The sequence below is a fragment of the Bos mutus genome, chromosome 21, assembly GCF_027580195.1.
Source record: "Bos mutus isolate GX-2022 chromosome 21, NWIPB_WYAK_1.1, whole genome shotgun sequence".
Taxonomy (NCBI): domain Eukaryota; kingdom Metazoa; phylum Chordata; class Mammalia; order Artiodactyla; family Bovidae; genus Bos; species Bos mutus.
In genome coordinates, this window is record NC_091637.1 from 46846345 (window position 1) to 46863485 (window position 17141).

The 17141-nt window shown below is 35.4% G+C and overlaps 1 protein-coding gene across 5 annotated transcripts in view; it reads left to right on the forward strand.

Annotated features, from left to right (window-relative positions):
• Nucleotides 1–17141, forward strand: part of MIPOL1 (mirror-image polydactyly 1) — a 360714-nt gene that overhangs the window by 330241 nt on the left and 13332 nt on the right. The window contains exon 12 of one of the 5 annotated variants that reach the window (XM_070358755.1): nt 12068–14217. The exons of the other annotated variants lie outside the window; for them this stretch is intronic. Coding sequence (XP_070214856.1) covers nt 12068–12134 — 67 coding nt within the window. The 3' untranslated portion in view covers nt 12135–14217. Of the gene's footprint in view, nt 1–12067; nt 14218–17141 lie in introns of those variants that run through there. 5 annotated transcript variants of the gene reach the window in all.

The window sequence follows — 17141 nt, forward strand, 5'->3', positions numbered from 1 at the left end:
ATTTAATTCAGATGAGCACAATATCTATTATTTCAGACAAGAATCCCTTAGAAGAAATGGAGACACCCTCATAGTCAACCAAAAATGTCCAAAATACAGTACCTGCATGCAGTCTCAAAAACAACAGCATGATCTTGGTTTTGTTTCCAAGACACACCATTCACCATCATAGTAATCTAAGTCTGTGCCCCAACCACTGATGCCAAAGAAGCTTAAGTTCACCAATTCTAGGAAGACCTACAACACCTTCTAGACCTAACACCAAAAAAAGATGTCCTTTGCATCATAGGGGATTGGAATGCAAAAGTAGGAAGTCAAGAGATACCCGGAATAACAGGCAGTTTGACCTTGGTGTACAAAATAAAGCAGGGCAAAGGCTAACAGAAAACGTCTGTTAATAGAATACGCTGGTCATAGCAAACACCCTCTTCCAACAACACAGGAGATGACTGTACACATGGACATCACCAGATGGTGAGTACCGAAACCAGATTGATATGTACTTTGCAGCTGAAATGGAGAAACTCTATATAGTCAGCAAAAACAATACCAGGAGTTGACTGTGGCTAAGATCATGAGCTCCTTAATGCAAAATTCAAGCTTAAATTGGAGAAAGTAGGGAAAACCACTATTCAGGTATGACCTAAATCACACCCCTTATTACTATACAATGGAAGTGACAAGTGGTTTCAGGGGATTCGATCTGGTAGACAGAGTGCCTGAAGAACTATGAACGAAGGTTTGTAATATTGTACAGGAGGCAGTGACCAAAATCATCCCAAAGAAAAAGAAATGCACAGAGGCAAAGTGGCTGTGTGAGGAGGCTTTACACACAGCTGAGGAGAGAAGAAAAGCAAAAAGCAAGGGAGAAAGGCAAAGACATACCCAGCCGAATGCAGAGTTCCAGAGAGTAGCACAGAGAGATAAGAAGGCTATCCTAAATGAACAATGCAAAGAAATAGAGGAAAACAATAGAATGGAGACGACTAGCGATCTCTTCAGGGGAATTGGAGATATCAAAGGAGCGTTTCATGCGAAGATGGGCATGATAAAGGACAGAAATGATAAGGACGTAACAGAAGAAGAAGAAACTAGGAAGAGGTGGCAAGAATTCACTGAAGAGCTATACAAAAAAGGTCTTAATGACCCAGATAATCACAATAGTGTGATCACTCACCTATAGCTGGACGTCCTGGAGTGTGAAGTCAAGTGGGGCTTAGAATGCATTACTATGAACAAAGCTAATAGAGGTGATCGAAATCCAACTGAACTATTTCAAATCCTTAAAGATGATGCTGTTAAAGTGCTGCAATCAATATGTCAGAAAATTTGGAAAACGCAGCAATAGCCACAGGACTGGAAACAGTCAGTTTTCATTCCAGTCCCAAAGGAAGGCAGTGCCAAAGAAAGCCCAAATTACCGTACAATTGCAATCATTTCACATGCTAGCAAGATTATGCTCAAAATTCTTCAAGCTGGTCTTCAGAAGTATGTAAACCAAAAACTTCTAGATATACAAGCTGAGTTTCGAAAAGGCAAAGGGATCAGAGATCCAAATTGCCAACATTCACTGGATCTTGGAGAAAGCAAAGGAGTTCCAGAAAAAAACATCTGTGAACAGTAGTTCATGTGAACTCCTGGGCTGGTTGAAGCTCAAGTTGGAGTCAAGACTGCTGGGAGAAATATCAGTAACCTCATATATGCAGATGCTTGCTACTTGCTTGCTAAGTCGCTTCAGTCGTGTCCGACTCTGTGCGACCCCATAGAGGGCAGCCCACCAGGCTCCCCAGTCCCTGGGATTCTCCAGGCAAGAACACTGGAGTGGGTTGCCATTTCCTTCTCCAATATGCAGATGACTCCACCCTAATGGCAGAAAGTGAAGAGGAGCTGAAGTATCTCTTGATGAAGGTGAAAGAAGAGAGTGAAAAAGCTGGCTTAAAATTCAACATGCAAAAAACTAAGATCATGGCATCTGGTTCCATCACTAGGACTATCCTAGAAGCTGCAGAGCAGGGACAAAACACAAGAATCAGAAAAGGAACTGGCCGAAATTTGTGTTCTTTTTAAAAATACCGCTAACATATCCCTTTTTCAGTTCTTCTAAATCAAGAGTTTTTAATGGAACAGTTAAAAATGGTTTACCATATTTTCAGTTTGTCAATCCCTACATTGTCATGCACTTGCTTGTTTTTGACTGTGATGCTTCTCCCATAGAAGATGCATAGAAGGTGCATCAATAGCAATTTTATTCCTTTGTATGCTTCATGTTTTTTCTCCTTGTAAGTTATGAAGTCAAAAAGAAGAGCTGGAGTTGCTGGTTTGGGGAATTAATAATTTATTCTTATCACATTGACAAAATCCCTCCTGATACAAAAAGCATAACCTTGGTTCTCACTAAGAGTGAAATTTCATTTAACATCTTTCCCACCAAGCCCCCAAACTCCCTACATTCTTTTCAAATAACTATTTTATCATTCAGTATGCTTCTGCAGAGACCCTTAACATATGCATGTGTGTATAATATTTATTCACAAACAAATAATGTCCTGTTGATTTTTGAGAGCCTGTTCTGCTAGTTACAAAAATATATTTATGAACAAAACACATAATGTCCCAGCCCTCATGGAGCTTTATGAGGTTGTTACTGGCGTTGAGTTTTCTTGGGAATCTTACATATGGTTTAAATATCCTCTGATAGACAGTTAAAGAGCCCAATAAAATTGTCACTTGATCTTAATTCATTCTATTATCTCAATCACTTTATTATGTTAAGTTAGAGGCTTAAGCAAAATAACTCTATTATCTTCAGTAAGTACTTTCCTAATAGTATCATCCACTGCACTAGCACTGCTTTGGACAGTTGGAATCTAGCAGGCTATCTAGACATCTAACTTACTAACTTAATTAAGCCCTGGATAAAATTATACCAAAATTATCAATTTAAAATCCAAAACTTGAAGTAGAATTACCTTAGAGATCCTGTAAAGAAGGAAATATAGCTTTAATTCTTCTCCCTGTTTTAATTTTTAAGTGGGATGAAATAAAAATAAGGCCAAGCTTTATGTAATTTGGTTGTTTTATTTCCAACTTTTATGTTTATTAGTCATCTAAATTGATGCTAATTGCTATAATGATTGTTTAGTGAAACTAATTTTTCATGGTTACATAGAAAATAGCAAATATTAGTCTGTGTTTAAAATATAGGTAACTTTTCATTGCCTTGTCTACCCTGATAGTTCAGTTGGTAAAAAATCTGCCTGCAATGCAGAAGACCCCGGTTCGATTTCTGGGTCAGGAAGATCTGCTGGAGAAGGGATAGGCTACCCACTCCAGTATTCTTGGGCTTCCCTTGTGGCTCAGCTGGTAAAGAATCTGCCTGCAATGCGAGAGACCTGGGTTACAATCCCTGGGTTGGGAAGATCCCCTTGAGAAGGGAAAGGCTATCCACTCCAGTATTCTGGCCTGGAAAATTCCATGGACTGTATAGTCTATGGGGTCGCAGAGTCAGATACAACTGAGCAACTTTCACTTTCACTTCACTTCACTTTTCACTTCATCTTATGTATTAGTGGCGTTGAATAAGGAATGTCATATATCTAATCTAAGCACTGTTGTATTTACATGTACTAAGTTTTTTCTATGCTCTCTTTTATCTCAAAGATAAATCCAAGTTTATTATTTAATTTCAAGGTAAAAAACAGTTTCTTACTATTAATGTACATCTAAAAGTGGAGCTAAATGAAGTACTGAAAATTAAATGACCCAAAATTGTGGTGTCTAAGAACATCTTATTCCTACTTTCTCATTATCTTCTAATTAATACACCTCTTGTTCACAATACTTATAATCTTAGAACTATTTGCAAAAGATATAGCTTGAACTCATTATATCATGACATAGCTGAAAATTCCTTTTATGGCACATCTTTACAGAGGATTTTGTATTAAAAAAAAAAAAACTTGATGTAACACCTACAGTAGACACATTAAAAACTCTTTTGAACACAACTGTTTAGAAGGTGCATTCACAAAATAAATACTCAAGAAGTATTTATGAATGAATGAATGATAGTACTTGATATAATGACATATCTGAAGAGCTAAATTAATCTATTTTTCTGTCTTTGTGCCAGTACCGTACTGTCTTGATGACTGTAGCTTTGTAGTATAGTCTGATGTCAGGCAGGTTGATTTCTCCAGTTCCATTCTTCTTTCTCAAGATTGCTTTGGCTATTCGAGGTTTTTTGTATTTCCGTACAAATTGGGAAATTATTTGTTCTAGTTCTCTGAAAAATACCATTGGTAGCTTGATAGGGATTGCATTGAATCTATAGATTGCTTTGGGTAGTATACTCATTTTCACTATACTGATTCTTCCAATCCATGAACATGGTATATTTCTCCATCTATTTGTGTCATCTTTGATTTCTTTCATCAGTGTTTTATAGTTTTCTATATATAGGTCTTTTGTTTCTTTAGGTAGATTTATTCCTAAGTATTTTATTCTTTTCATTGCAATGGTGAATGGAATTGTTTCCTTAATTTCTCTTTCTGTTTTCTCATTGTTAGTGTATAGGAATGCAAGGGATTTCTGTGTGTGAATTTTATATCCTGAAACTTTACTACATTGATTAGCTCTAGTAATTTTCTGGTAGAGTCTTTAGGGTTTTCTATGTAGAGGATCATGTCATCTGTAAACAGTGAGAGGTTTATTTCTTCTTTTCCAATCTGGATTCCTTTTATTTCCTTTTCTTCTCTGATTGCTATGGCTAAAACTTCCAAAACTATGTTGAATAGTAGTGGTGAGAGTGGGCACCCTTGTCTTGTTCCTGACTTTAGGGGAAGTGCTTTCAATTTTTCACCATTGAGGTTAATGTTTGCTGTGGGTTTATCATATATGGCTTTTATTATGTTGAGGTATGTTCCTTCTATGCCTGCTTTCTGGAGGGTTTTTATCATAAATGGATGTTGAATTTTGTCAAAGGCTTTCTCTGCATCTATTGAGATAATCATATGGTTTTTATCTTTCAATTTATTAATGTGTTCACCATGACTTTTCACCCCACTCTCCCATATACTTCTGCATTCACCTTTTCACTTAGAATTTCTTTTTCCATTCTATTTCATATGTGAATAGTCTTTCTTTTCTCCATTTTATTCTCTTTGATTGATCTTCCTTTATTTCTTACACGTACTTTTATGCACATATGTGTGTTCATATTTATACGTTGTGTCTTTACAGATTTATAAATGTGTATATATATATATATTTTTAAACGCATCTGTGTGTATTTTAATCTGTATCTTTCAGTTACATAGTGTGCCTGAGACTGAGAAAGAACTTTTTGTTTCATTGTTTACAATTTATGCCTGGGAGGGTGGGTTTTGTTGTTCAGTCATAGAGTCATGTCCAACTCTTTGCAACCCCATGGACTGTAGCCCACCAGGCTCCTCTGTCCACAGGATTTCCCAGGCTAGAATACTGGAGTGGGTTGCCATTTCCTACTCCAGGGATCTTCCTGACCCAGGGACCAAACCCACATACATGTCTTGTGCCTCCTGTCGTTGGCAGGAGGATTCTTTATCAGTGTACCACCTTGGAAGCCCTACTACATTGCATCTTTCCACAACTTCTGCACTGAATGTTTCCCACATACGTTCTACCTGAAACTTGAATTTACCAAGGACACTTCTTTGCTTGTAGCCCATCAGACACCAGTCTTTTCCCCATACCCTGTAGACTAGAAAGAAGAGTTCTCTGGTTCCCTGTTGCTATTTTCATACCTTCTGCATCCACATGAAAACCCTCCCTTCTTTGGGATTTATATCATCCAAATTTATTATCACTATGTCTGTCTCCTCTCCAGTGATATCTACTTATGTCCATAAATGTGAGATCCTTGAGGTTCCTTTAATGTGCATTTCAAGTACCTGGTTCAGTATCTTCCTCTCCACCCAACCTCTGCATTCATGCTGCTGCTGCTAAGTCACTTCAGTCATGTCCGACACTGTGTGACCCCATAGATGGCAGCCCACCAGGCTCCCCCTTCCCTGCTAAGAAACTTCAATATCAGTGGCCCATCAATCCCACTAGCATTCCTTTTACATGTCCAATATCACCTCCCTTTCTTGTCCCATTAAACCTTTACTATTTCCCGCCCCCTTCCCAGCCTTTTTCTTTACCCTGTGCTCTCAGTAGAGAACTCGGCCTCTTACTCAGTGGGGAAAATTGAATCTAGCAATGATGAGTTCTGTCAGTTAAATGGCTCCACCTCTACAGAGTTATCCATAGCTCTATTCCCCCCGCCTCTATACCCTCTAATCTCCAAGGAAAAGTTTTCCAGTCATATTTTTAGTGATAATGCTGCAAGTTGTGCTTACAATTCCATTCTCTGAGACCCTCCTTAAAATATATTGTCTTCCTCCCTTTTACTTTAGCTTCTTCCTGTAGTCTTCTCTTCTATAGTCCATAAACATAATCACATGCCATCCATTTCTTTAAGGACTTCCTCAGCCATACGTTTTCCTGCAACTATAATCCTCTTTAGTTTCTACCCAAGATCTTATATTTTCTAACCAAGCCTATACTTCATCTTCACTTTTTCACATCATCCTACTTCTATCATGCTATTAAAGCTGCACAGAGAAGGTTGTCATTTCCTAATGTTCATTTGTCACTTTCATCTTATTTAAGTATTTAACCCTGGTGATGACTCTCTTCCTGAAATTCTCTTCTCTACTTTCTGTGACAGCACCTACGCTTGGTTTGTCTTTTGCTTCCCGACTGTTTTCTCAAATTCTTTTGTCAGTCCTTTTCCTTAAAGTGTTTGTTTTCATTTTGGTTCTTTCTTCTTCCCACCCCCATCCCCCCTGCTCCTCCTTTCTTATGTCTCTCTTAGCATTTCCATCCACTCCTGTGGCTTTAGTTACCACCTAGGGCAAGACCTAGTCATGACCAACCACTGCAGTCTCATTTCCCAACATCCTCCATGATCCTGAGAAACCTGCGAAACCATCCTACTGGTAGGACTTGACACACATCATGCTTTTCATACCTCAGTGCCTGTACACATATTATTTCCTTTGTCTGAAATTCCCATCCTACCCCCTCTCCATTCCCACCTTTCTTGAGGTGACTGTCTCCTTCTTATCCTTCAAAACTTAACTCAGGCATCATCAGAAAGCCTTTACAGGCCCTTCTTTTTCCCTGCCCAAGCTAGGTTCTGTGTAATACCCATGCTTACCCTTTTATTACAGCATTTACCAATAACTGATTGAAGTTACCATATAAAGGTGTTTCTCCACCTTACTGCTCCTATGATCAAGCCATGTCCTAGTCTTTGAATAATCAATGCCTCGAATAGTAACTAGTTCATAGGAATTACTAAATAAATGTTTGTCGATTGAACTAAAATCCGTATCACAAGCTTTTTAGGTATGCAGTTTTGTGACCATAAGTACATCCACATTGTTGTGCTCCTAAGAAGTTATCTGGACTCCCTACCTGTAGGCCAACTTACCTCCATCTCATCTCTATATTCTTGCCAGGGGGGAATCTTTCTAAAATGTAAATGACGTTACTAGATGAGGTAAACCCTTTTATTGCTTCCCACTGTCTACATTAGTGGTTTTATCACAGTCTTTTCTTAGATCCAAGCTGCAGTGAGAAAAAAAATCAATGAACCAAGGTTTTCTAAATTTTTTCAACTTAAAGTTGGTTAATGAATGGCAACAGTAATCAGAATAAGAAATACTGAAATATGCATGGGAGGTAAAATAAGCTTTATTTTAGATATGCTCACTGTCATATGCCTGTGAAATAAGCAAGAGGAGCTATCTTGAAGGCAGTTGGATATATGAGGGTGAAACTCAGAGGAGAGTTTTGGGATGATAATCTGTACCATAAGCATTTAAATGAAATCAGGGGAACAAATAACATCTTTTAGGAAAACAGAAAAAGTGTTTAAAGGTGATAAAACAACATTTAAGAACTAGCATAGAAAGAACAGCCATAATAGTAAAAGAAAAAACTACATCTCTTTCTTGTCCCGCTGCCATGGTTTAAAGAGAGCAAGATCTTTGACACTAATGGCCAACCCAAAGCATTTTTAGTGGCTTTGCTGTCTTCTCTACTGGAAGGATGATTTTTATCCATCTCTCTTGAATTTCCCTGATTCTGTCTCCTTGGGAAAAAAAATAATAATTAAGAAGCCAGATATGTTGGATGAGATAATTTTGTTGCCTAAATAGTAGAAATGGAATTTTTTTCTAAAAAGAAAATTCTCCTGCTAATAAGAATTCTCTCACCTTGACAGATAAAACAAAACTTTCTCTCAAAAATGAAATCTAAAAAAAAAAATGAAATCTAAAAAAAAAATTTTTAATGGAATCTACAGCTTGTTTATCTATAGTGAAATTTTTGCTTCACTACAGTTCAACTGAAGATGAGGAATTTGTTCTGTTTTCAGTCCTTTCTCTCACTTTGCAAAAAAATTATCTAGTCAGTAAGAGTAGTCCAAGGCCATAAAAAATCAAAACTAAACCTTAAAAGTTACAGTATTTTTGGAAGCAGTGGAACACATCATCAGAGAGATCAGGGATGTGGTAATTATGCCTTGCAGCGTACGCCAGCTTCAGAACTCAATAGCAGTGCAACTTTGGTCAGATTACCTTCTATATGCTTTGGTTTGTCATCTAATGATAATATCTACTCCATGGAGTTGTAATGAAAATTAAATATGTGCATAAAGTACTTCTCAGAATGCTGACACATAGTCAGTATTCATTAAGTATTACTTGCCTTTTAAAATGTATCAAAATATTCATTAAGAGTGAAAAATGAGAGTAAACCAACTCAGAAAATTGGTAAATAACTTATGATCATCTACTTGATGGAAAGCTATGTATTTCATTGTAGTATGTACATATTATATAGACATAAAGAAAATATAAAAGTGGTATTATTTGAAAAAGCTAGAATTTCTGTCTAAAAAATAGCTATAAATGTATTTTTCAAGTTGACAAAACATTTGTGTTATAGCAAATAAACTGTCTTATTTCCTAATTATATACAGCGTTATCAGTTTACTTTCCTATAATTGTTACTAAACTAGCAGATAAAATATGCCAGTAAATGCTTACCAATTTGACTTAAGTAATAACTCGAGGAAACAGTTTAATGTACTTATTAAGACAAATAATACAGTAACCTATAATCTAAAATCTGTAGCTTTCTATTAGCCCAAACTCTAGTGGAAGTAACTGAAATAAGAACAAGGAAACCAGGCCCACATTTGTTACTGTCTTATCTTAGGACCTTGTACAAGGATTTCCTTGTCTGGGCTTCTGTTTCTTCATTTAGAAGAGAGAAATTCTAATCCTAGAATTCTAATCTGACTCTTTTCCTATTTCATGAATTTTGTGAGAAGCTATCATTGAGCAACATGTAAAGCAGTTGGAGCCTATTTTATTAAACTATGTAATTTTTTAAGGATATTATTGATTAGGACAGTAAAGAATAACCTGCAGGCAGATCCTGCAAGGTGGTTCAACAGACACACCTACCTTCCTGTCAGCACAGTCCGTGTTTGGCAGGTATAGTCCATTCCTTACAGGAAGGAATAGATGCTTCATTGTGTTTCAAAAGTCAGTAAGCTTTTACAAAACGATGTAATTGACATATTTCTCGTTTCTGAGATCAAATTTTCATAAATCATTCAACCTGGATAAACTGAGAATGTGGTTGATCTAGTAGTTGTTGAAATATAATAAAGACATTGCAAAACATGATATTTAAGTATTTCCTCCTAACTTCTTGCCTTCACAAGATGTAAGAGTTCTAAATGGAAAGATATCCTGATGTATGAAGAAACTAAAGTAAGATGAGTCCATCTGTAAAGAAAAAACCCAAAGAAGCACAGTACAGACTCATCTCAGTAATTTAGCATTCCACTGATTCAGAATTCATACTGATAATAACTGTGCAAAGTAGAGCTTACTTTTACATTATGAGGAAGTTTTTTTAATAGTAGAGCAAATGATACTGTGGGAGAGAGATATAGTTAACTAACCTGAAAGTACTATTTTCTAACTTTCGGGACTTCCTTGGTGGTCCACTGGTTGAGAATCTACCTTCCAATGCAGGGGATGCGGGTTCAATCCCTAGTCAGGGAACTAAGATCCCACGTGCCACAGAGAAACTAACCCTGCATGCCACAACTACAGAGCTTGCACGCTGCAACTACTGAGACCATACTCTCTAGAACCCATGCTTCACAGCGGGAGAAGCCCCTGCACGGCGACTGGAGAAACCTGCACACAGCAAGAAAGACCCAGTGCAGCCAAAAATATGTGTATTGTCTTAGCTTTTTACAGTCTATGCTGAGAAATTCTATTAATGGCATATCAAGGTTTCTACTGGCTTCTACAAGGTTTCTAGTTGTTAGCTGTTAATTCAGGTTATTAGCATATTTTACAATGCAGTTAAAATTTCACGGTGACATTTTTCCTCCCCTTCCTCCACAGTTAACCTTAGTAAAACTTTGTCTTAAAGAATCTATGCGATCCTAGGAATCATACTCTTCAGAGAGTATAACAGAGCACTGGTTCTTATCACTAGGGAAAGTCCAACAGAGTCATCTGTAAATACAGTGAATTTTCTAATAAATCTTCTAGTTCAAGTATTTGCATCACTAGCTTAAAGCTGTTTTAATGGATGTATAATACTTGTGTAAAATTTACATTAGAGAAATTTGTGGTAATAAATTTAAACAAGATTTTCCTTTTTCACTATGAGATCATAACTACATTTCTCAAAGCAAAGATTTTTTTATGCCCCGAGTTGTTTCATGTCCCTACTTTCTATTAACAAAACTCTTGATATATGCAGAGTCATCCATTTAACTTGAGCTGTTTTCAATGTTGCATGCAGCTGATGAGTCCATCTAAACCAGTGTGTATGACTCTAAGAATACCCTCATTCCTTTAGTGTCTGGCTCGGTGCTGTGTTTATTTGCAAAGGACCCTCATGCATGGATCCATATAAATGAGAAAAGCTGGAGCAGACTAGACTGTGTCGCTCACCAGTCTTTGAGGAGGGAGAATTGTGTATATGAAAGCTGCTGGGTATGAGCTTCCCTTATAGAGAAGATTTCTGTGTGTGTGACATCAAGCAAGATTTTTGGTTGAGGTTTTATGCTTACTGTGAATAAAATAGTAAGAAAAAGGCAATTGATGATCTAATTCCATCATCTTTTGAGACGCAAAACCCTTACTGATTCAATGAATGGATCTCTCTCCCTTAGAGCAGTCTAAGAACCCTATAGAATGACCTCTGAACTTTGGACTCCCATTTTCAGTTTAGTTGGTGAATTTTTAATCAACTGAAAAATCACATATATTTGACTCAGAAGTATATAGAGTCAGTGCTAGCCTATTTATATTACTCAGGAATAGAAACTTTTAAAATGTAGTACAGAAAATCTGGCTTTATTAGCATCAAACCATTTATATATATTTAAATTGTTTTGATGCCACTGAGACATCGTTTTTCCAACCTAGCCACCTAACACCTGGCTTTAAAAAGAAATGTAATGCATAACAATTATACAGTATACCAACATATCACTTATTAAGCTCAGTAACAGGTCTAAGAATTATAGTATTTCTATATTGAAAAATGAACTTCTTGGGTGAAAAATCGGTTTGAAACTGCTCAACATTTAATATGCCATCTTGTCATGGCATAATAGTGATTCATTCATAACTTTGATGCAAGTAGGTAGATGTATTAAAACTAGTAGCTTGTGTTTTTCATGTAGCCTCTAAAACTGCCGTAATCTGAAGATTGGGTTTAAGTGTATGTTTTTGCTGTTTTTTTAACCTCAAATACTTGGCACTCTGCACCCGTGTCTCTCACTTCCAGTCATGCTTTGTTTCTTCACATGACGACCAGAAGTGCTTGATCACAGGTAAATACTGTCCTTTTTCAGTCAAAACATTCCTGACAATAATTGCACTTTCTGTGTTCTTTATTTTTTTCCCCTCCCACCCCACTGCCCTCAACTTAGGTTGGAAAGGCTGGTGGACGTCCTGAGGAAGAAGGTTGAAACAGGGACCATGAGGACAGTGATCTGAACTGAAAAAAAAAAAACGACAGTCTGGGGAAGCAATCACATCTGGTGACCAGGCTGCTTCATTCAACACTGTGTAAACACTAAAGCCTTAACTTAGCAAACAGTTGTTAGAAGTGGGACACTCCAACCACATTCCAAGCTGAGATAAAATCAAATCACAAATGTTTAACCACTTTGCTGCTGACTTGAGTTATTTATCCAAATGTATTAACTACAGACTTTTACCAATGAATAGCTGTAAAGTTGCAGCTTATTTGTAATTATTTTATATCTCACTGTATTTAATATAAATATTTTTGCTGGAAGACCATTATAGAAACATAGTAAAGTTGGTCAGGATCATATCTTCACATATGGCCCTTTCTGAGTCAAATGCAGCAAAGTAAATATTGTCTAAACCTTAATCCACTGTGTTAGGTCAAAACTTCAAATACATGCATTTTTCAATATAGAGTTTATTTCTTAACCAATGAGAGAAGCACATACATAAGAAGCATGTATAGTCTTCCTTCAATGCATACATGTAATCTTTTATAGTATTAAAGAATATTAAGTATGGATACCAAGAATCAAATGTACAATTTGCTTTAATAAGAGCTTGGCATATTAAAATGACATTAATCAAAGCATGATTTTTTTCACTACAAATAATGCACACTGTTTTCAATAAAAAAGAAAGTATTGTTAATGTGTACTTATAAATTCATGGTGTTGGTATTTTTTAATGTTGGGTCTGAATAATGAACTAAACTCTATTTGAGCCATAGTAATTGCCAAGTCTGTCTACTCAGGTGGGATACTTTTGGCTTGAAAATGAGCATGTGTCACCATGACACAAAAAGGCAAGCGCCCATGAAACATACGAAGTATTCTTTTTTTTTAATGCCTATATTTAGACTGTTATTTGAATTTTTGTTATGGAAGATGGGAATCTAATTATAATATACAATAAAATTATAATGTAAAAATATAAAGACTTGGGGGAAAAAGTAAACCTGTGATTTGGTTCAGGAAACCTACTTTTTTAAATTTTATGGATAAAACTAAGATTCATGTATTTAGCTACAGGAAAAAATCTTTTTTTTAAGATTGACTAGATGAGAAGCAAATAGAAAATAAATATGACGAAAATAGGATGAAATAGATAAGTAGAGATGGAATTAGTGAAAATTAAGTAGGCAAGTGAAAAATTTTCTAAGTCCATATAATCTTTTATCTTTAAGACTGAGCTAAATTATTTACCATTGCCTATTTTCAGGACAAGTACAGAATCATTTATTGCATACACCATTGGAAATTATGCTTTTGAATTTTTTTTACTCTGCAGAAAAATGTAAGGTGCTTTATCACAGGGTGACAAAAGAATTGTGATGCAAACAAGCTCTATTTGTTTCTTATTAACCCCGTTGAATTAACTGACAGAATCATCCCATTGATTCAAATTTAGAATTTACTCATGTTGCCTGCTTTTAATTTTGCTTAAACTATGTGAAAAATAAGGAAGAATAGGGGTTCAAAATTAACTGGATTTATTCTACAGTCCTAAAGAGAATTATAGGCTCTCTAAACTGCGACTATCTTACTATAGAAATTTAGAATAGTTTCGTCATGCATGTAGTTTTCTCTAACATGTAACAGCTCCCTATGTGAAGGAACAGCCCCTTTTAAGTCATGCAGGTAAGTGAAGAAAAACAGTTCTCATCACAAAATAGTCCATTCCTGAAACCTCTTCAAATAAATTGCAAGTAACTTGAGTTTTCAATTTATTCCTGAATAACAGACAAAATTTATTGAGTTATTTTGCTTGAGGTTTTGTAAAACACAAAGTGTAGAAAAAAGGCATTTTACAATTTCCAAACATCTCTTTCTATAACTAGCCAATCAGATTAGCACAACTAATTCCTATAATCAATATACAGAACCTTTAAAGAATTTGATACCTTGACATTAAATTTACAAAATAGTTCTAGCATCTACTATTGCTCAGTGTAGGTAATCTCCCCCAAATTACCACATCCCCTTGAAAATGAATTGTCTGCACAATTACAGATGCGTCAAGTAGTACTTATTTTTGGACAGGGCAAGGGGGTGTGAAGGAATAATCTTGCCTGCTGAAGATCAGTTCTCTATATATTCAATTATAATGCAACTTCTGAAGTGTTCCACACTTCAGAAAAGAGGTTGCTTTGAGTTTACTTTAAACATCAAGTCTAATTCCTACAGTGAAATGATAATTTACTTTTCCTTGTTAAAAATAAGTAGTTCAGAGGAAAAGCAGAAAAGATCATACAAACGTGTAGCACTTGATTAACAAAGCCCTTTCTCATCTGCATTTTTATGTGATTCTATGGACAGTAATATAATACCAATATTTTTGTCTACCACGTAATAATGATAATGATGCTAGTAGTTTTAGTATTACCATTAGTAGTAGTATTAGTAATACATTTTGTAAATGAGGAAACACACTCAATGGAACTAGGAATTTGGCAAGAACTGGCTGGGGCTTACAGCTGAGGTCTTATGACTCAACTCCATGCAACCACAGGTCTCCAGAACTTTCATTTACAAAAATTAAAAATCAAAGATTCTAACTGTTGCAATTTCTTTTATTATTGTGCCATTTCTTTTATGCATATATGTATGAATTTTCTGCACATATCTTTCAATTAAGTACAGTAATGTGAGCTGCATATGTGAACAGCATCACATTATTACTACCTCTCTATAGTGTTACAGTAGCAACCTTAACCTTACTTTCACTAATTAGGAATATTGTGACAATTCATTGTTGATTAAAAATAACCAGAGTTCTTCTGTACTCTTTAATTTGGCTTGATGTTAGAACCTGACAATATATTTCTAGCAAATGACAGTCTAAACTTAAAGGCTCACTGTACCTCCTGGAGCATCTGTTAAAGATACAACCAGTTATAGGCAAGTTATAAACAAAGTATAAAGCAAAGTTATTAGTTAATAATATGGGAGAAACTCATTCTACTTCTATATTATGTTTAACCATTGTGTTAAAATTATTTAAAATATCTTTCTTTTTCAGTGAGAAACTTGATCCTTTGTAGATGTCCTTATTCAAATAAACGGATAAATCCTCTCATCAGATCACTTACCAATAGAATTAGTTTATTGGACAAAAATGTTAGAATATTAAAATTTTATAGTTTTAATATTGATTAACATTACATAAAAAGCCATTTTTGTAGATAGTATATTTTTAAAGATAATTAGTGAAGTTTCTATCATTAAATACTCTTGACAAGTGAGGCATTATAATGATAAAATAGCCATGTCCTATACATTTGTCTTCTCACATATGGTTTATATGGAACCCAAATTTTTCGCAAGACAATTATTGTGTTGATAACTACTATATACAGTTATGCTATCTATCTAGTAATATCAAGAGAGATATATAGATATATAAATACACAGACACATATGCATATAAATATATTTGCCTTTCTAAAAAATTGATTTATAAGTCAATTGTTAGGCTCCAGTGACTTCAGCATTTTGTTCGTTTTATTACAAATGCACGTGGTTTCTGAGGCTTTTAAACAAATACATGAAATGGTTGAAAGATTTATATTGCTTGAGCTCAGCTAAATATGTCATCTCTAGAAAAGATGTGGTTTATTTTGGCACTGTTTTAAAAACTCAAATATTTTAAACATTTGTTAAGTTGGAGCTTGCACATTTGAACTAGCAGCATACGTTCCAGAATAGCATCTCAGGTTACCAGATTTTTTGTAATCCTTTTACTAGAATAACCTTCTTTGAAAAGGTTTTCTTTTCTTTTTTGTTATGTACTTTAAGTTAAATCGATAAATGTTGAAGTTATTTTTAATGTAGGATTTCATAAATAGAATTGGACAGTGATGAATGTGTATTTTTAAGACTCATTAAATTATTGTGTACTATTGACACTTCTTTGCAGAAATCTTAATATACTTATTTTTAATGTTACTGTTTTCTCAACATAGTTTTGGAGAATGCTGGTACTTTCAATGTGACCAGTTTCTTGATGGTCAGATTATTAAGAAAGGTGTATTTTAATGCACAAACTCCAAAATCTGAAATATATATTTACTTTTCAGTCATATAAGCTCTCTACTGCAAATTTTATACATTTCAATACAGTTATTTAGACATTTAATCAAGCTTTTATAAGTGTTCAGTCCTGAAGGCACTGTACGGAATATGCCTATAAAATACACGACAGTAAGGAAACAGATGACGTCCACTGTCAACCTGTCTGACTGTCTTACAAGTTTAATAAAGTTAAAAGTCATTAAGGACAGATTTATTAGGTACTTTACTACTGGCACTAGTAAAATATTAAAGAGAAATTGTATTTTGTTTTTTTGTTTTTTTTTTATTTTATTTTATTTTATTGTTAAACTTTACAATATTGTATTAGTTTTGCCAAATATCGAAATGAATCCATCACAGGTATACCCGCGTTCCCCATCCTGAACCCTCCTCCCTCCTCCCTCCCCTCCCCTCCCTCTGGGTCGTCCCAGTGCACCAGCCCCAAGCATCCAGTACCGTGCATTGAACCTGGACTGGCGACTCGTTTCATACATGATATTATACATGTTTCAATGCTATTCTCCCAAATCTCCCCACCCTCTCCCTCTCCCACAGAGTCCATAAGACTGATCTATACATCAGTGTCTCTTTTGCTGTCTCGTACACAGGGTTATTGTTACCATCTTTCTAAATTCCATATATATGTGTTAGTATACTGTATTGGTGTTTTTCTTTCTGGCTTACTTCACTCTGTATAATAGGTTCTGGTTTCATCCATCTCATTAGAACTGATTCAAATGTATTCTTTTTAATGGCTGAGTAATACTCCATTGTGTATATGTACCACAGCTTTCTTATCCATTCATCTGCTGATGGGCATCTAGGTTGCTTCCATGTCCTGGCTATTATAAACAGTGCTGCAATGAACATTGGGGTACACGTGTCTCTTTCCCTTCTG